A 20,481-nucleotide genomic window follows, 5' to 3' on the forward strand; every position below is an offset into this window, starting at 1 on the left:
CTGTACTTAAAAGAGGTGTGTACGAAAATGTTCTAGGAGGCTGGGGCTGGAAAGAAGGATATGGTATTATGTGGTTCCGCTGTGAACTCATCCTCAGTTTGCACCAGAAACTTGATCTTTGCAGACGCTGCCCTTTCCCCACATTTAGCAACAAAGCGCTGAGATCCAGGGTGGGCCGCCCTCTCCAGCGCTAAGTAGCAGAGAAGGGAAGAACGGAGAGAAAAGCAAGAGTCCCCGCACAGGCACGAGGCTGGCTGGCATGCAGAAAGTGCAGCTTCTGTCTTATTCCAAATGCAACACAGGAATTTACAGGGGATGCAAAAAAAACAACAACAACAAAAAAACCAAAACCAAAATGGAACAGAGAAGTAAAACGCAAAACCAAACTTAAGGCATCGTCATAAAAAAAAAAAAAGGATGCAGGAAAACGTCAGCAGGATGGAGAGCGTCGGGCAGGCCTGCCCACCACGGTGGGCCGGGGCAAGGTTGAAAGGATCAGACAGACAGCCCCATGCCGTTCCGAAACGTCACCACATCGGAAGCCTCCACTGACCTCTAACTTGTTGTTCCAGATTCAGAATAACCGACACAGCCTGATGTAGGATTAGCAGTTTGGTCTGTGGTTTTTCGCTGTTAAGGTGTAGCTGGCACATGCGCCCAAGCTCTTTAAAGGCCTCGTTGATGTCGCGGACACGCAGGCGCTCCCGAGCGTTATTGGCCACCCGCCTCTCTTTCTCTCGCTCGGCTTTTTGCTCTGGGGGAAGAAGGTCGTCCTCCTCATCCTCATCTTGACTGATAATTTGAAATAAGAATGAAACAAGGAGAAGGGGGGACATTTTTCGTGTGTGCACACCTCGGCACCGGAATATGTTCACAAAAAAAAAAGGAAAACTGTAATACATATAATACACACATGTGCGCACCCCTACATGCACACACGACAGAAAAACAAACATATCACAATGGTGTTTTTCCCCCCTTTTAAGATAATTGAAAAGGTAGAAATTAATCTATTTTGCCATCTTTAGTCAATATTTACTACATGCATGCCTGACAGGCCCCCCTCCCCCCAATGTTCTGAATGAAGCTGTATTCCCTTTGGGTCGACTGTTCTAGAGAACATTTTACATTAGTGTGGGACAAAAGAGAGGCTCAAGGAAATAAGCCATGCCTTTCTCCTCTCCTCAGGACCTTTGCAAGGAAATGGCGGGGGGGGGGGGGAACAGGGACGGGACAAAGGATCAGGGGAGATAAATAGAACCAAAAGCTATTAAGTCAAGTTGTCTCAGTAGGGTGGTTCTGCTTCTCCACAATTTCTCAGGGAAAAGGAGCAAAAAATTTGAAAATATGCATGCACCGAATAAAACTAAAATCAATTTGGAAAAAAAAACACCACCAACAACAAACCACCACCAATATCTTTTATCTTCTTTCGATTAGCCAGCCAAAGGAATTGCCTGAGCTGGAAAAATCTCTCCTTCAATAAGAGGGAGATGAATGGCTTCTAAATTTGATAAAATAAAATGAATAAAAATTAGATGGGAGCTTCTTCCCGATCCATTTCTCTAACAAGACAACCTGCCCCCAGTTTCGCAAGAGGTTGGCCCTTTAATATCTGTGGTAGGTTCCTAGAGGTTGGAAAACTCTGAGTGGATTCTCCCCAAAGACTGAAAGGTTTCAGAGAAGGCTGTTTCGCCTTAGGCCAGGGGTAGGCAACCTCGGCTCTTTTATGACTCATGGACTTCAACTCCCAGAATTCCTGAGCCAGCTTGGCTGGCTCAGGAATTCTGGGAGTTGAAGTCCATGAGTCATAAAAGAGCCGAGGTTGCCTACCCCTGCCTTAGGCTTCCCTTACAGGGTCAGGATTTTGTCCTGCCCGGTTAGCCTCCAAAGGGAACAGAGAAAGGTTGAGACCTGTTCAGTGAGCACCTTGTTCTGGTTCGAGATGGCTTCAGTTCTTTTTTCTCCTCTTCTGAATTGTCAGCCACTGAGGTGTTTTCGTCATCCTCCTTGTCTTCCCGCTTGATCTCGCTGGTGCCAGAGGAGACGCTGGCCCTCCCCAGGCCCCCAGTCAAGCCTGCAATGGAACCAAACCAAGTAGAAGGTTGACCCAAGGATAACATGAGAAATGTAGGAAAATCACCCTTTCTTCTAACCTACAACCTAAGTTGAAATCTTCAACATCGTTGTAATTTAAGGCATCAGACTGGAAATCAGAAAGCTGTGAGTTCTAGTCATGCCTTAGGCACGAAAGCCGACTGGGTGACTTTGGGCCAATCACCAGGAGACTGTGAGTTCTAGTCCCGCCTTAGGCACGAAAGCCGGCTGGGTGGCTTTGGGCCAATCACCAGGAGACTGTGAGTTCTAGTCCCGCCTTAGGCACGAAAGCCGGCTGGGTGACTTTGGGCCAATCACCAGGAGACTGTGAGTTCTAGTCCCGCCTTAGGCACGAAAGCCAGCTGGATGACTTTGGCCCAATCACCAGGAGTTCTAGTCCCACCTGAGGCATGAAAGCCAACTAGGTGACGTTAGGCCAATCCCAGGAGACTGTGAGTTCTAGTCCTGCCTTAAGAATGGAAGCCCACTGGGACTGTGGACTCTCTCTCAGCCCAAGTGATCACACATGGTTGTTATTGTGGGGAAAATAGGAGGAAGAAATATTACATATTATTTATAAAAATAATAAAGGCAGGATAAAAAAAAACTAAAAATAAAACATCTAAAATAATAATTAATGAAATAATTTTTGATTCTGAGTTGCAGATTCACATGGAGAAATCTCAAAGGTATTCCCCCACCCCCAAAAGGGCAACTGGATTTGCTTTGTTTTTCCTTGAAGACGTTTTGCTTCTAATTCAAGAGACTTCTTCAGTTCTGACAGTCAGAATTGAAAAAGCACCTTTGGAACAACCGTGACCTGGATGACTGAGAATCTCCATAGACATGAAGATAGAGAAGAGTCCCCTTACTTTCGTTCCTTTCCTTCTGTTATAAAGGGAACGTATCAACTGTAATTTTCCAAGAGGTCATTACCTCACTTGTCCAGTACCCTACCTTGCACCAGCCGAGAGACTGGGGTTTTGAGATTCAGCATTCGAATTCTGCAACTCAGCCTTACCGCTAAAGGCATCTGAAGACTGTCCTCTAGTGAGGTCAGGAAGCGAGCTGGTCTGGGCAGGGAGAGCAACATGGTTGTGGAGAAGACCAGGATTGCTAGAGAGGCTGTCTTCAGGGTGACCTGCCCCCACCTGCCAAAAAGAACAGCAACAAGGTCCAGAAAGGCCACAATGCCAGTGATGCTGACTGAGGAATTCTGGGAGTTGAAGTCCACATATTTTAAAGTCCCCAACGTTGAGAAACACTGCCTTAGGCAATGCTAGTAAGCAAGTATAGAAATCTGAAAGGGGCGTTTTCAGCCCCTCTTTTAAAGCCTCAGTTTTCATTAATCACAGCAAACGCCTCAGGAGCAAATGGTGATCAAGTTTAATAATATTGCCAGGATTGTTTTAAGTACTGGTTGTTGATCAATCATTACAATTCAGATTTGAACATAATGCTAAGCCATTATTCCAGTATGCCTGCAGATTTTACTCTGCTAGTTATTGCTGAATATAGAGGGCAGTGGTCATCTCGTTTCAAGTCCAAAGGTATTTCCGTGGTCACGTGGCCAGCATGATATCATAAAGCACTGTTACCTTCCCACTGAAGTGGTACCTATTTATCTACTCACATTTGCATGCTTTAGAACTGCTAGGCTGGCAGGAGCTGGGGCAAAGAAGGGAGCTCACCCCGTCGTGTGGTGCTCGGGGCTCAAACATGGGCTGCTGGCTTTCCAGCTGACAAGCCCAGCGTCTTAACAGCTGAACCAGTGTGCCGCCCAATAAGCCTAAATTAGGACTTAATCTGATGTGTGAACCAGGTCTATAGGTAGGAATTTTAGATCTAGCAGCCCTTCCATAGAATCATAAAGATGCATACTGACTATCAAAATGCTATCAAGTGTCTGCAGAGCATAGTTAGAAAAGGACAGGATGACCGCCACAGCAATGCTACTGAAGCTCCACCTGATTTTGAGTGAGTCATGAAGCATGTAAGAACAGGCAGAGGTTGATTCACAGAAAAATAAGAAGAAATCAAGATCTACAATATTGTGGGGTCCTTGGTGCTGTCTGTGTTTGGTCGTCTTTTTGCAGATTTGGTTTTCATTACCAAATTAGTAACAACATCAGTGCTGCAAAGCTGATGATTTGACTGATGAGATTGCAAAAAAACAAAACAAAACACCACAAACCAACATTTCACCCAGGCTCTATATTAGACAGTTTCCTACAAACGAGCCCTGAATAACCACCCTGACATTTTGTAGGATGCAACCCAAATTTGGAAGAAGGAAAAGTCCCACACAGCTGTGAAACTCTAAAGCAGTAAGAGAAAAGTTGGATAGAATTATGTTGCTGGGCCATTGGAAACTGCATTTTGAACTCAAGATTATCCTGACTTCTGCCCCTCTGCCATGACCTGATATCATAGACTATTCTCCTTTCTGCCTCTTGACTGGTACGACAAAGTCGTACCCCACAGTGAAAGGGTCTACGTTTGGTAGGACTTTTGAATATGAAGAATGTTACATAGCCTGCAAGAAGTATTTTTAACATGGACGGCCCATAGTTCAGTGAAGGACACAAGAGACTAACCCCAATCTCCAGCATCTACAAGGAAAAGGTGGTAAGAAAACTTTTGGTTGCTAGTTATACTAAGCTAGATCAGTCATGAAGAACTTCTACTCTCCTGATGCTTTGGACCAACCAAGTCCCACCAACCTCCAGCTGTATGTCTAAAGTCAATGGATTCTAGGAACTGTGGACCAAAATGTCTGGATCAGGTGGATTAATACCGTGTTTCCAAGAAAATAAGACCCAGTCTTATTTTTATTTTTTTGCCTCCAAAAGAGGCACCAAGGTCTTATTTTCAGGGAGTGTCTTTTCCACTCACCTCCGGCACCGACAGCCCCGCCCAGCCGGCCCACCTCTTCTGTGGTGTCCCCCGGCCTGCATTTCACAGTCAAGAGGCCTTTCCAGAAGGCCTCTGCAGCCTAGAACTGAGTTATGGAATCCATACCTTGGTTCTCAGCTGCAGAGGCCTTCCGGAAAGGCTTCTGACTGTGAAATGCAGGCTGGGGGATGCCACAGAAGAGGCAGGCTGGCAAGGAGAGGGAGGTTGCAACAGTAACTAGGTGCGGGAGGCAGCACCACCCTCCCACCCCCGCCCTAGCTTGATTTTTAGGTGTGCACCTCACCCCAAAACTAGGGCTTATTTGGGGGGGGGGGGTTAGGGCTTATAGTAGGCCCACCCCGAAAAATCAAGCTAGGGCTTATTTTGGGGGTAGGCCTTACTTTTGGGGAAACACAGTAAGTCAAGTTATGCAAATAGACCTTTAAAGAGGTTCTTGAAAGGGGAAGCCATAAACTTTTGAACAGTAGAGCATGTCTGAACACCCCCCCAAAATCCTATCTTACCAAGTTCGTATGCCGACTAGCGATTGGCAAGACAGAGGCCGGGGAAAAAGACTGGCTAAGGCTGCCCACAGACGTGCTGTGCGCAGAAGCAGATGCCAACAAGTCGTGGATGTCCCTGTGGTTGGTCTGGCCCACTGCATGGCTCCTCAGCACATGGATGGCTTCGTCCAAGTGGTCTTCCATTTTGTTTTGCTTGAAGGACGGAAGAGAGGGAAAGAATGTGACACAGAGCCCCACCACAGCCACTGCGTGGAGCTGGTGGGGTGCTTGCCAACAGCTGAGATTCAGCCACCAAACCAAGCAAGAAGTTAAAAACAAAAAGCAAACACAGACAACATTTGAAGATTGGACACAAGGCTTTCTTTCTTTACAGCGTCTATCAGGTGCATCCTTACTGGGGTGATTTTTCAGGGAGAAGAACCAAGGCTAAAAAGAAAGCTGTTTGGGGGATATTATCAAGCAGCATAGAAGAGGCTGGTGGACCATCAAAACTATGCTGTTACTAAGGTTGCTAGGCCCACTGCTATCTGAAAGGAATTTATAGGTAGTTCTCGACTTACGGCCACAATTGGGAGTGGAAAATTCATTATTAAGCAACGATGTTATTAAATGGCTAAATGATCACGACTTGTGACCTTTCCTGCCAGCTTCTCTGTTGACGTGCCAGCTGGGAAGGTTGCAAATGACGATTACGTGACCCTGGGATGCTCTAACCGTTGTAAAGTTGAGCTGGTTGCCAAGCACCCAAAGTCCGATGATATGACCGCGGGTATGCTGCTTTTTCCAGTGCTGTCATAACTTTCAATGGTTGCTAAATGAATGGTTGTAAATCAAGGACTACCTGTAATTATTTACTGCAAAAACCAATGGCAAATATGAAGTGGAGAGATACTTACCAAAGTATGGAGGGTGCCTTCGTAGCTTGGGGATAAGGCACCCTGTCCACTTGTTCGGGGCCACTGCGAAGAACCTGAGTGGTGGACAGACAGAGGACATTTTGCTATTAGCAAATACGTTTGGTAGATAGATAGCATAGACAGCCTTTCTCTTCACAACTGCCAGGAAATACTTTCGGAATGATAGAAGTGGCTCAGGGTTGAACTGTGGAGTTTTTGTTGCTATTGGAGCTGGGCTGTTTTTGCAGACATTTCATTACCCAACTAAGCAACATCATCAGTGCACTGCAAGCAAACAAACAACCAAGCTCTGAGAGTATTAAGTACCCCACACTCCCAGGACACATCAAAAGCCAGATAGAACTTTGGGAGTTCCATCAGGATCAACTATTCCTTACATCCAGTTTTATTAAAACTTGGGGACTTTAAAATGTGTGGACTTCCAACTCCCAGAATTCTTCAACCAGCATGCTGACTGGGTAATTCTGGAAGTTGAAGTCCACGCATCATAAAGTTGCTGAGCTTGAGAACCAGCATTGTAGACTTTTCCTTCCGTTAGAAATATGCTCACTCCTCTGTCACAGAAATGCCGTAAGGAAGCATGACCACATCTTGGAAACCCATTTCATGTTTTAATGATGGCTGTTTCTATTTACCTACTGACCGACTTTTTTTTTTGGCCTTGCAGTCTACTTTTAATCTATCTTTTAAAAAGCCAGGACAAAATGAACTGGGCAGGGAAGAAGATAAACATGGAGCCTCGTACAGGTCCGTTTTTACAAGCCACAGTGTTTAGTGAAGGTGATTGTTTTTGAAACCCGGACTTGCCATGAGTTTACATGCAGTTCTTCCATATGACAGCAGGTGGAGCCAACAACCCACAAATTTCAGATTTGTTGCTTTACACATATGCCCTGGAGCTATAACTGTGCAGCTAAGCTTTAATAAATCTCAGACTAAGGCTGTCTCAAACTCAGGTGAACAGGACATTTTGTGGTCAAAGGGTTGCCATTAGCTAGTAGTCTTAAAGAAAATCCACTTGTGTTTAATTCTTCTCTTGTAGTCATTACACATCCCCTATGGAAGTAGGCAAACAGGCAGTATAGAAAACTATGTTTCTTTTCAGTCCAGTACAAAACCAAGATAACAGAGCTCTGTGACGTCATGCTGGCCACATAACCGTGGAAATGTTTTGGACAGTACTGGCTCAATGGCCTTGAAACAGAGATGAGCGCCATCCCCCCCTAGAGTTGGCAATGACGAGGGGAGTAAAATCTGAAGGGACCCCTTTACCTTTACTTTACAAAACTAAGAATTTTAAATCATTTTCAGCAAAACTTTCTATTAGCATTAGTTGAACCTACAAGAACTTATCTGTATTATTCCCCTATCTCAGGGGTCTTCAAACTTGGCCCTTTTGTGATTTGTGGACTTCAACTCCCAGAATTCCTCAGCCAGTGTGCCTGGCTGAGGAATTCTGGGAGTTGAAGTCCACAAGTCATAAAAGGGCCAGATTTGAAGACCCCTGCCCTATCTCATCAGAGTTCTATTCACATGCAAAGGAATTAAAGAACATATTTTTCACCATGTCTTAAAAAAGAGGAAAGAAAGAACTTCACTGGCCACCAACTTGGCTGCTTATAGAAGTTTGAGTGAGTCTCTTATACTGGTATTTTTCAAAGCTGGCAACCTGAAGATTTGTGGCCTTCAAATCCCAGAATTCCCCAGCCAGTCATGCTGGCTGGGGAATTCTGGGAGTTGAAGTCCTTACCTCTTCAAGTGGCCAAGTTTGAAAAACACCAGTGTAGACCTTGCTCAATAATAGCCTGTAAGGGGTGAGGTTACAGGAATTGAATACTTTCCTGATTTTGCTGCATCCAGACATTTGACACAGATGGAGGTCCTAAATTGTCTGCACGGATACCCCATATTCTGCATGTTACCCCAAACTGGATCATGGAGCTAACACTGGACCAGTTCAGAATAAGAAGGGTCATTTACCTTGAAAAACTCATTGATGAAATGCCAATAATTTCACCTCCTCCTTTGAGATTTCTGCCCACTGTTGCATGCTCTAGATTTATACTAGAAGGCAAAATTTCACAGCTTACCTGTTATTCCCTGAGGGGAGCCCACCGGAGTGGATGGGTTCGAAGAGAAATTATTGCTAGAATGATCTGGAGAGTAGATCTGGGGAGGAAGGGGAAAAAAGAATTTGGGAGCAGGAATGGAGGGGAAAAAATATAATGCTTAAATACTCCTGAAATACTCGTTTTTTGCTTGACGTTGGCCACTACTGGGACCAGAATTTCCGTTGCTAAGCAAAGCGGTTGTTAAGTGAGTCCTGCCCAATTTTGCCATGGTTGTTAAACAAATCACTGCAGTAGTTAAGCGAATCGAGCTTCCCCCATTGACTTTGCTTGTCAGAAGTCGGATGGGACGGTCGCCAAAGGCGATCACCATAACGCTTGGATGCTGCAACCTTTGTAAATACAGGGTGGTTTGCCAAGTGCCCAAATTGTGATCTTGCGACTGTGGAGGTGCTGAAACACTTGTTCGGTGTGAGGATGGGTCATAAGTCACTTGTTTCAGTGCCGCTGTAACTGAGTGGTCAACTAAAGAAATGGTTGTAAGCTGAGGACTGTCTGTAATAAACAAACAATTCTTATAGTTGTAGTTCCAACAGAACTACGTTGTGTTAGCTTTGGAAGTCTTCTCTTCCATAAACAATGTACAAAGCATCTGCAGATAAAATCAAAGGTTAATAGAATGAGAAGTCATAATGAGACTTACTGAAGCTAATGCTTTTCCAAGTGCATCCCCTGAGCTGCCAGCGGTAGTTCCTCGATTACCTGAAGGAAGAGAAGGTAAAATCAGGAAGGACAAATAAACACATGGAAGATCGAGCCCAGAAATTTGAGGACTATGAATGAACCACCAACAAGATATCCTGCGTTTGGAACATCCCCACTGGAAAGTCTCTGTAAAAACTACTTGAATACATATTTGTTTTGTTGGTACTAGAAACCTACTAAGTATTCTGCATGCAGAATCCCCCTTGATCACCCATTCTTTATTGGAGATATGCCAACATACACGGCACGGGTCATCCCTGATCAGTGCTACTTAATCATCCAACTTACGGAAAAACTTACCAAAGAAATTATTTTTAATTTATCAAGGATAGAACCAACCTAGAAGTAGGGAGAAATTTCCTGTCAGTGAGAGCAATTAATCAATGGAACAGCTTGCCTCCAGAGGTTGTGGGTGCTCCATCATTGGAGGCTTTTAAGAAGAAGAAATTGAACAACCATTTGTCTGAAATTGTATAGGGTTTCCTGCCTGAGCAAGGGTTGGACTGGAAGACCTCCAATGTCCCTTCCAACTCTGCTATTCTGTTGCTGTTAAAGTAGGATATAAAAATGCATTTTGCCTTAATTGTTGCTCCTGCTGGGAATTTTAACTTAAAAAAACCACCACTGTATTCCAATTGTTTATAGGCTGGGTGTTATGTAGCATTGACTGTCACCTCCCAAACATTATGACTCTAGGAAATAAAGCTAAAAGCCAAAACGTGTTCCAAGTTCCCACTTTTATATAAGAATGAATGCTCAAATGTCTCATGTTATCGAACACTTGGGACAAAGTGTTAGAACAGGAAAATACTTTGTCCAAACTAAAGAATTCACATTTTGTTTATTTATTTCAAAGAGTTATATGCACTCAATCCAACCAGGCTCAAAGTGGCTAATAACAGGGAAAAAAACACATTAAAATAGAACCCATTATAAATCAAACAGAACAAAGCAATGGTACTCCGAGGAATAGCTACAACATTAAATCCATAGAATGTCCGTCCCCCATCTGTCTCTGGGGATGGGATGAATGCAAATGCTTAGGAAAACATGAGAAATGGTGTTTCCCCCCCCCCCGTGTTCCTTGGCTAAAACGCTTCCTTCCTCAACAGAGATGGGCTCTGAGGCTCTAACTGGCCCCTTTCCACTCAGATTTTGTGACGAGGGGGGGGCAGGATGTGTCCATGAGGAGAGGCTGATGATGTTTGATGTTTTAGTACCCAGGGCCAAATCACTTTCCTGGGGAAACCAATAAGCTAAAAACCTCCCATTGACTCTCCACCACCAACCGCTTTCCCCAAATCTATAGAAGGGGTTGGAGACCGTTTCAAAGGGATTGCGGCTCTTTATTTAATTTCTTAATTGCTGGAAAATTATTTGTGTCCCGTCTTTCTTATTTTTTACAAACAACTCAAGGTGGGGAACGTATCAAATAAACCTCCCCCACCCCTATCTACTCTGTGAGGTGGGTCGGGCTGAGAGAGAGTGGCTGGCCCAAAGCCACCCAGCCAGCTTTCATGATTAAGGTGAGACTTGAACTCATGGCCTACCTCTTTTATTCACTTAATTGTTAATAAAACGATCATTCATTTTATTAAATTTAACGCTCAGAGGAAAGGACTGTAACAGGTTCACGTGAGAATGAGGTGACCAGAAAGCTGCATTCAGCGTCAGCTCCCAGCATTTTCCCATTGGATCTAAAACCACCCGATCTCTTCTTCCCTGATCCGCATTATCCCCCCCCTTTCTAATCCTTGTTTATGACAGCAACCCCCAGGGACCTCTGTATTTGTCCCACTCGGGGGGCCTCTATGACTGAAATGGATTAAAATTAAAACATGGCCGCTTTCTTAAGTAATCTCCATTTCCTGGTGTAAAAATGATTTTGAGTGATCTTGCGGATGAATTTAAGTGACGTTTAGTCTCTTTCCTCCCCAAGCAGCAGTGTGTGTGTGGGGGGGAGGGCAGGAGGATTAAAAGCAAGTCTCCAAGTCTATATGTAATAAATGTGTAAGGGATGAAGATTCTATGTCTGGCTGTCGAAGAGGGGAGACGTTACTAAGTACGTCCCCCAGACAGGGGCTTAAAGCTAAATAGACCTATTTCCGTCTGCTGGGCTCCTCTGGCCCAAAGCCACTCTTGAGGGATTAACCTTCATGTGCCTGGAAGACACAAGGAGAGGAAGCTCTGTTAGAAGAGTGGCAGTGCACCCAAAGCAGGTTATGTGGGTGTATGATTAGGAAGCAGACACATGGCATGGGTCCGGAATACCTCGGGGACCACCTGCTGCCGGCGTCAACTCCCCTCCGCCCTGTGCGTTCCCACAGAGAGGGCCTCCTCAGGGTGCCTCCAGTCAGAGAATGCCGGCTGGTGGCCCCCAGGGGGAGGGCCTTCTCTGTGGGCGCCCCGGCTTTGTGGAATCAACTGCCGGTGGAGCTCCGGATGTCACCGGATCTCCGCTCCTTCCGGCGCGGGTTAAAGACCCACCTGTTTGAACAAGCTGGCCTGGCCTGATGGGGAGTTAATTTGGGTTTTAAATATTTGTATATTTTATTGTTTTATCTTGGGCATTAATTTAATTCTATTTTAACTTTTGTAGTTTTGTATTTTTATCATATGCCCTGTTCACCGCCCTGAGTCCCTCGGGAGAAGGGCGGTATAAAAATTTAATAAAACTAAACTAAACTAAACATCCAGAGTTATTTTGGCCCCGTTCTTCTTCCCCCCCCACCATAGTTGGTGCTGCCTAGTATGCCTTTGAACTGTGGTGCTGGAGAAGACTCCTGCGAGTCCCTTGGACTGCAAGGCGATCAAACCGGTCAGTCCTAGAGGAGATCAACCCTGACTGCTCTTTAGAAGGTGAGATCCTGAAGCTAAAACTCAAACACTTTGGCCACCTAATGAGAAGGAAGGACTCACTGGAGAAGAGCCTAATGCTGGGAAAGGTTGAGGGCAAGAGAAGAAAGGGACAACAGAGAATGAGGTGGCTGGATGGAGTCACTGAAGCAGTAGGCGTGAGCCTAAATGGACTCCAGAAGATGGTAGAGGACAGGAAGTCCTGGAGGAACGTTGTCCATAGGGTCGCGATGGGTCGGACATGACTTCGCAGCTAACAACAACAACAGTATGCTTCTGGGTCTAAAACCCACCGAAGGGCTTGAAATTTCTGTGATAATCTCAAAGTGTTTGAATATCTAAGAGGCTGCCACAAAGAAGAGGGGGTTCAATCTATTCTCCAAAGCACCTGAAAGTAGAACAAGAAGCAACAGATGGAAACTAATCAAGGAGAAGACCGACCTAGACTTAAGGAGAAATTTCCTGACAGTTGGAACAATTAATCAATGGAATGACCTGCCTCCAGAAGTTGTGCAGGTTTTTAAGAAAAGGTCAGACAACAACTTGTCTGAAATGTTATAGGGTTTCCTGCCTGAGTAGAGGGTTGGACTAGAAGACCACCAAGGTCCCGTCCAACTCTGTTATTCTAGTATTTCAATCTTATTGGAACTACTGTTTTCAATCATAAGGTTTGTGACCAAATATCTGTCCTCATGTTTATAACATCAAGATGTTGGTTTCCATCGCATCATTGTGGCTACTATTTGGGTTCTTGCCTCTCTGCCTGACACGAAATTAAGCAGAATCAAGAAATATTTTATTAACCACTCTTGACTTAAAAGAGAGAGAGAGAGAGAGAGAGAGAATAAACTTTGGAAGTTCCTATGGCAGCTCCACCCTTAAAACAAAAAAAAAGGAAGAACTTAAATGTGTTTCCATGGCTTTGGAGAAAAAACTTACCCAGGACATTTTCTGTCCCTCCAATCGGGGGAGTGTGGCTGGACACTCCATACTGAGTGGAGGCTGAAGAAAATCCAGGGACTGACGGGAGACCACCGTTGACTTCGCCCGAATGCATCTGATAATTCTAGAAGGGGAACAAAGAGAGGCATTTACAAAGGGAGGAAGGGGAAACACTACGGCGATCTTCCCTTATATTTCTCCTTTGAGACTCACTTTAGAATTTTAGGAGACAAAGCTTCTTTTTACTCCGAACGTGAACCTCAGGAAAGCATTGCAGGTAGTCCTCGACTTAGGACCACAATCGAGCCCAACATTGCTGTTGTCAAACTAAGGCAGTTGTTAGGAGAGTTTTGCCCCATTTTATGACTCTCCCCCCCCCCAAAAAAAAGAAGAAAAAAAAAAAGACCTGAAGTTGAACTCTACAACAAGATGTCTATCTGTGGAGATTCTCAATCATTCCGGTCATGATTGTCCCACAGGTGCTTTTTCCAAAAGGCAACAGACGTTCTTGTTTTTTTTTCCTCCTTGGAAACGTTTCGCTTTTCATCCAGGATTTATTTATTTTTTTCAATTCTAACTCAACTCAGTTAGAACTGAAGAAGCTTCTTGGATGAAAAGCGAAACGTTTTCAAAGAAAAAAAATAAAAAAAAGGGCAGTCCAGTTGCCTTTTGGAAAAAGCACCTCTGGGACTAACAAGATGAAGTTCTTGTTTGTAGAAAAATAATTTGCTCCTCTTTGGATGACATTGCATTCCCACTGATTAGTACCCAGAAAATAAAAAAAATTAATAAAAAACATGAAAAATAGTGGATGAAAGAGAACTGATAGAGAAATCTGCTTTAAAGATTGAGAAGGAAGTAAAATATTTGGGTAATTATGTGAAGATATGGAATGAAATTTAAAAAGGCAAGCTAAGATGCTAGAAATGATAACGGTCACTGTTGGGAAGAATTTCTGTGATAAAGATAAATGTCTTACCTAGAATGATGTTTCTCTTTCAGACAATACTTGTTTTGACAACTGATGTGTCATTTAAACAATGGCAAAAAGATATACAGGTACTCCTCAACTTACACCACAATTAAGCCAAAAATTTATGTTGCTGGGTGAGAAGTTTGTTGAGTTTTGCCCTGTTTTATGACTTTTTTTCCGCAACATTTGTTAAATAGGTCGCTGCAATCGTTAAAGTTAATAACATGGTTAAATGAATTTGTTTTCCCCACTGACTTTGCTTGTCAAAAGATTGCAAAAGGTGATTACGTGACCCCTGGACACTGCAAATGTCAAGCATCCGAATGTAAATCACGCGACCATGGGGATGCTGCAACAGTCATAAGTGTGAAAAATGGTCATCAGTCACTTTTTCAGCGCCATTGTAACTTCAAACGATCACTAAGTGAACTGTTGTAAATTGAGGACTACCTGTACCTAAGTTTGTATTGCAAGGGAAACAACCAAGAGCTAAATATAAGATTTTATCGAGATGCAAAGGACAGAGGAGGACTGGCTTGACCTGATCTGAAATCGTAATTTGCAGTTTATTGTTTGATTTGGATGAAAGAATGGATGTAGGTGAGAAGTAAAAGACTTAAGAGTTAGAAGAACATTTACCTGACATATGGGTGGCATGGATACTTGTGGTACAATAAAGTCAAAGTTAGTGTAGATTTCAAAAACCGTTACTGGAGATGTGCCACATTGGGAATATGGAATAGATACAAAATCACTGTCCATTATAAATATAAAACCAAGAGTACAACTGACGATAGTGCCAATGATTTTCTTGATTTAAAAAGAGAAGGTGGAGTTTGCACTATATATAAGAAATAACATCTCTATAGAATTAAAGCACAACAATGATGAAAACTGTCTTGAATGCATTTGGGTCAATATAAAAGGGGTGTGTGTGTGAATGACATTGCCATAGGTGTATACTATAGGCCACCCAACCAAACAGAGGAAATAGATGAACTTTTTGCTAATCAGTTAACTAAGGTATGTAGGAAGCACATCACAATATTAATGGGGGACTTTAACTACCCTAACATCAACTGGGAGACAAACTGCACCAAGTCGAAGATCAAAGAGGTTCTTGACAAACCTAGCAGACAACTTTGTCTCCCAAAAAGTAGAGAAGGGAACTAGGGGATCAGCCATATTGGACTTAATTCTCACTAACAGAGATGAAATGATAGAAGGTGTGGAAGTTACAGAAACCTTGGGGGGGGGGGGCAGTGATCATGCAAAATTGGAATTCAACATTATGCAAGCACAAGCAATAGACAAACTAGATCTTGGACTTTATTTTCAATAAACTTAGAGAGCTTGGGAAGGACTCCATCGATGAGAATCCTCAGAGGGAAAACAACCCAAGAACCTTGGGAAAACTGAGATTATAAAAGCCCAGTCTTGCACAATACCAATGGAGAAAAATAACAGCTCTCAAAATAAACCGGCATGACTGCATAAAGAACTCTCTGATAAACTGAAAGACAAAAAGGACAAATATAAAAAGTGGAAAGAGGGGCACATAACTAAGGCAGAATATCAGCAAATAGCCCAAGCCTGCAAAGATGAAGTCAGGAAAGCTAAGGCTCAAAATGTACCAAGACTTGTGACAAAATGCTTGTGGCATTTGATAGACCACAACCTACTACTTGATAAGATAGAAAACGTGGGTTAGATAGCATTACCACCAGACGGATTCGTAGCTGGCTGACTGGCCATACTCAGTGTGTGGTCCTCAATGGAACTCCATCTACACAGAGGGAAATGTGTAGTGGGGTGCCCCAGGGCTCAGTTTTGGGCCCAGTGCTCTTCAATATCTTCACCAATGATTTGGATGAGGGGACAGAAGGGGAACTCATCAAATTTGCAGACGACACCAAGCTGACAGGAATAGCCAACACTCCAGAAGATAGGCTTAAGATACAGGAGGATCTGGACAGACTCGAACACTGGGCACTATCGAACAAAATAAAATTCAGTGGTAAAAAAAAAGTAAGGTTCTACATTTAGGAAAGAAAAATCAAATGCACAGGTATAGTATAGGTGGTACCTGGCTCAATAGTAGTAACTGTGAGAGGAATCTTAGAGTCCTAGTGCACAATCACTTAAATATGAGCCAGCAGTGTGCTGCAGCTGCCAAAAAAGCCAACACAGTGTTTGGCTGCATTAAGAGAGGGATAGAATCAAGATCACATGAAGTGTTAATACCACTTTACAATGCTTTGGTAAGGTCACACGTGGAATACTGCATCCAGTTTTGGTCACCACGATGTAAAAAAGATGTTGAGACTCTAGAAAGAGTATGGAGAAGAGCAAAAAAAGATGATTAGGGGTCTGGAGGCTAAGACATATAAAGAACCATTGCTGGAATTGGATATGTCTAGTTCAATGAAGAGAAGGACGAGGGGTGACATGATAGCAGTGTTCCAATATCTCATGGGTTGCCACAAAGAAGAGGGAGTGAAGGTATTCTTCAAAGCACCTGAAAGCAGGACAAGAAGCAACGGATGGAAACTAACCAGAGAGAGAAGCAACCTGGAACTAAGGAGAAACTTCCTGACAGTGAGAAAAATCAACCAGTGGAACTACCTGCCTCCAGAAGCTGTGAATGCTCCAACACTGGAAGTTTTTAAGAAGAGACTGGACAACCATTTGTCTGAAATGGTACAGGGTTTCCTTCCTGAGCAGGGGGTTGGACTAGATGACCTCCAAGGTCCCTTCCAACTCTGTTATTGTTAGATAAAAGAATTCATGGTATTGAACAATGCAAGACAGAGTTTGACATGGCATAGCAGGGAGGTTACTGTATGCGTGCACTAAACAAATGATTGTAAGTCGAGGTATACCTGTACAGAATCTACCAACCTCTCTACATGTACTCATAGCACACCAGAGACCCAGGTTTTCTTACCATGCGTTCATGCTGGTGAAGACTGCTGAAGTTGCTAGACTGGGGAAGCGGGGAGGAAGAAGTGCCCAAGATGGCCCCATAATTCGACTGGCTCATGCTGCTGGAGGAACTCCACAGATCTGCCGAATTGTGAAGCCCATCTGCAAGACAGAAAGAGAAGAATCAGGAACACTGGACAGAAGAGTGTTGGCCGCCCGTTCCACTTTCCACTGGAATCTGTAAATCTACATTTGGACAGGCAGGCACAAGCAAAAGTTTTCAACACTTTCTGCTAGTCGGGGAGCCAAAAGAATCGCTGAAGTGGGTCCAGCTAAGGGTTGTTCAGCTGAACCTTCAGTCCAACATCATTTTTCCCATCAGAAACTCTTAAGACAGACTTTCCCAATCTGGAACCCTTCATTCACGCTGGACTGCAACTCTCAGGATTCGCCAGCAAGTCATAATTATTTATTTTCAAGTACAGTATCTGTAATACTGTGAGGTATTTCATACAGGTAGCCCTCGACTTATAACCCTTTTTTTAGTGACCGTTTAAAGTTAAAATGGCACTGAAAAAGTGACTTATGACCGTTTTTCACACTTACAATCATTGCGGCACCCTCCCCTCCCCCCCCAATGGTCACACAATCAAAACTGGGATGCTTGGCAACTGGCATTGTAACTCTGACAGTTGCAGCGTCCTGAAGCTCATGTGACCTTCTGACAAGGAAAGTCAATGGGGAAGCCAGATTCACTTAACAACCGTGTTACTAACTTAAGAACTGCGGCGATTCACTTAACAACTGTGGCCAGAAAAATCGTTAAAATGGGGGTTAAACTCCTTGAAGCTTAGCAATGGAAATTTGGGGCTCAACCGTGATCGTAAGTCGAGAACTTCCTGTCATGGCAACGACTGCCTGACCTGTAACAAAAAAATTTCACCCTACCCTATTTTCCCCAAAGTCCAGCTTTCTCCAACCAGCACTCTCCAGAGCTACCAATTGCAAGTCCCAGAATTCCTCAGTCAGCATGGCCATTGCAGAGAATTCTGGGAGTTGGCCAAGTCCCTTCCCCCCCCCAGCCTATGTAAGTTGAGGATGGCTACTGAAGTTGAGTTCTTTAGGTTACCTACCTGGCATGTAGAAGGCTCCAGGGTAGACGGTGCTGGGAGGCTTGGAAGTTGTGTAGTTGGAGGAGTCCCTGCTGTATTCATCACCTGAGTTGGGTGGATACACCTGGGAGAAAAACGGCGGGATTTAACTTTTTCCAAGTTATCTTGTGTTTCCAGTGGTTTGCTCCTTTTCAGGTTTTTTTTAAGGGAAGGTCTGCTTCCTTTATTTATTTTTTTATTTTAATCCCATTTATATCCCACCCTTCTCCGAAGACTCAGGGCGGCTTACAATCTAAGCACAAATCAAATGTGCTTAGCAATAGCCTTCATTCTATGTATATGCCTGCTTTTTAGGGCTTTCGCCCCCCCCCCTCAGCGGCATTATTACAAAGTCAGTTTATTGCCCCCAACAATCTGGGTCCTCATTTAGAGTTAGTTTAGTGTCAGCTTCCAGAAGCAGGACTTCTCACCCGTGGCAACTTTGAGATATGTGGGCTTCAACTCCCAGAATTCCCCAGCCAGGAATTGAAGTCCACACATCTTAAAGCAGGGGTCTGCAAACTTGGCCCTTTTATGACTTGTGGACTTCAACTCCCAGAATTCCTCAGCCAGCGTGCCTGGCTGAGGAATTCTGGGATCTGAAGACCACAAGTCATAAAAGGGCCAAGTTTGAAGACCCCTGTCTTAAAAGTCATCAAAGTTGAGAAACTTTGATTTAAAGCAGGGGTGTTAAACTGTCGGCCCACGGGCCGGATGCATCAGGCAAAAGACACGCCCACTCCAGCTCCAGCAAGGGGGGGGGAAGTCATGATGTGTCATGACACATCACGTGACGCGGCGAGTTTGACACCCCTGTTTTAAAGTCTTTATATTCCATCTTTCCATTTCATAAAAGTTGAACAGTGAGGGGGTTATAAATTCAAAAGATCCCTCCCCTACGCCCAAAATGAGCACCACATTTAAAGATGTTAAGAGATCTTCTTTACATATGGAAAGCATATTAAAAAGGGAAGCACATTAGGGACTAATTAGCAGATTTATAGCCAACTGCTTGATCCAGCCTGATAGATTAAGATTCCTGCAGGTGTTTTAGATCTCTGCTTCTCATCATCTCCATCCCTCAGCCATGAAATCTCAACAAGCCAGGAGGATTCCCAGTTGACAAAAGGTGGCTTAAGCTGACAGATAACTTGGTAAACACAGAACTCTGTATTTGCTCTCTGCTCCAACTGATCCACTGAAAACAAAATACTCTCTCCTAAACCATATGGATCATTCATTCATCAGAACTCCCTCACAATAAAACACTGCCTATTGATTAAGCCAGACATATCAAACACAAGGCCCGGGGGCCGGATCTGGCCCGCGAAGTGGTTTCATGTGGCCCGTGAAGGCATCCTGGAAACAGTGAGGGAAGGGCCCCCACTGCTTTGGCCCTGGCCCAGAGACCCTCCTTTTGCCAGAGACCCCCAGATCTGTCCCACTCCTGCCCAGGCCCCCATAGGCACCCTTGATGCGAACAATGTAGAGCTGGCCACGCCCACCCAGTAGGCCATACGCACTCTAGCCATGCCCACCCAGTAGGCCACGCCCACCCAGACCATACCCACCCGGCCCCCTGAGGGCAACCGCAATGCTGATGCGGCCCTCAATGAAATTGAGTTTGACACCCCTGGATTAAGCTATGAAAACTATGTAGTTTGACTCTAGGTTTACTGAATGCACAATATAGTAAGTCCTTGACTTACACCCACAATGGAGCCCAAAGTTTCTGTTGCTAAGCAAGACAGTTGTCAAATGACATTTGCCCCATTTTACGATCTTTGTTGCCATACTTGTTAAGTGAATCGCAGCAGTTCTTAAGTTAGTAATATGATTGTTAGGTGAATCCGGCTTCCCCATGTTTGTCAGAAGGTGGCAGAAAGTAATCACATGACCCCGGGACTCTGCAACCATCATAAATACATGCCAGTTGCCAAGCGTCCCAATTTCGACCATGTGACCTTGGGGATGCTGCAATGGGCATTTGAAAAATGTTCATAAGCCATTTTTTCCAGTGCCATTGTAACTGAACGGTCACTAGTCAAGGACCACATGTACATAATGTGGATATTTTTTTTTTGCTTTGTTAGGGAGCTGTGTGAATCCAGACAATTGTGAAATTATTTAATAAAGTCCAATGGAAGCAATCTCTCAGGTTTTATAAGGAGGGGCCTTCCGATAAGAACTTAGTCATCTCTACCAATGCAACCCATGTTGAGTTGGCACTTGGGTAACACTGAATGACTTGATCAGCGAAATGTTTTCATAAAACTTCAGAAAGGTCTGTTGGGAAGATCTTCCCAACTCTGACTACACAACAAAGCGTAGGTTACTCCTAACAAGCTACTGGGGCACAATTTACCA

At 44.1% G+C, this 20,481-nt stretch overlaps 1 protein-coding gene across 1 annotated transcript in view; it reads right to left on the reverse strand.

Moving 5' to 3' along the window:
• TCF3 (transcription factor 3) overlaps positions 1–20,481 on the reverse strand; it is a 65,771-nt gene that overhangs the window by 13,458 nt on the left and 31,832 nt on the right. Inside the window, exons 6-15 of the mRNA XM_081346923.1 lie at positions 18,097–18,199; positions 16,986–17,125; positions 13,063–13,189; positions 9,206–9,264; positions 8,524–8,602; positions 6,413–6,486; positions 5,517–5,708; positions 3,119–3,248; positions 1,930–2,077; positions 554–792 (exon numbers count right to left, since the gene is read on the reverse strand). Of these exons, the coding sequence (XP_081203049.1) occupies positions 554–792; positions 1,930–2,077; positions 3,119–3,248; positions 5,517–5,708; positions 6,413–6,486; positions 8,524–8,602; positions 9,206–9,264; positions 13,063–13,189; positions 16,986–17,125; positions 18,097–18,199 (1,291 nt within the window). The remainder of the gene's footprint in view (positions 1–553; positions 793–1,929; positions 2,078–3,118; positions 3,249–5,516; positions 5,709–6,412; positions 6,487–8,523; positions 8,603–9,205; positions 9,265–13,062; positions 13,190–16,985; positions 17,126–18,096; positions 18,200–20,481) is intronic.

The sequence above is a fragment of the Vipera berus genome (assembly GCF_964194415.1).
Source record: "Vipera berus genome assembly, contig: HAP1_SCAFFOLD_160, whole genome shotgun sequence".
In the NCBI taxonomy this organism is placed as follows: domain Eukaryota; kingdom Metazoa; phylum Chordata; class Lepidosauria; order Squamata; family Viperidae; genus Vipera; species Vipera berus.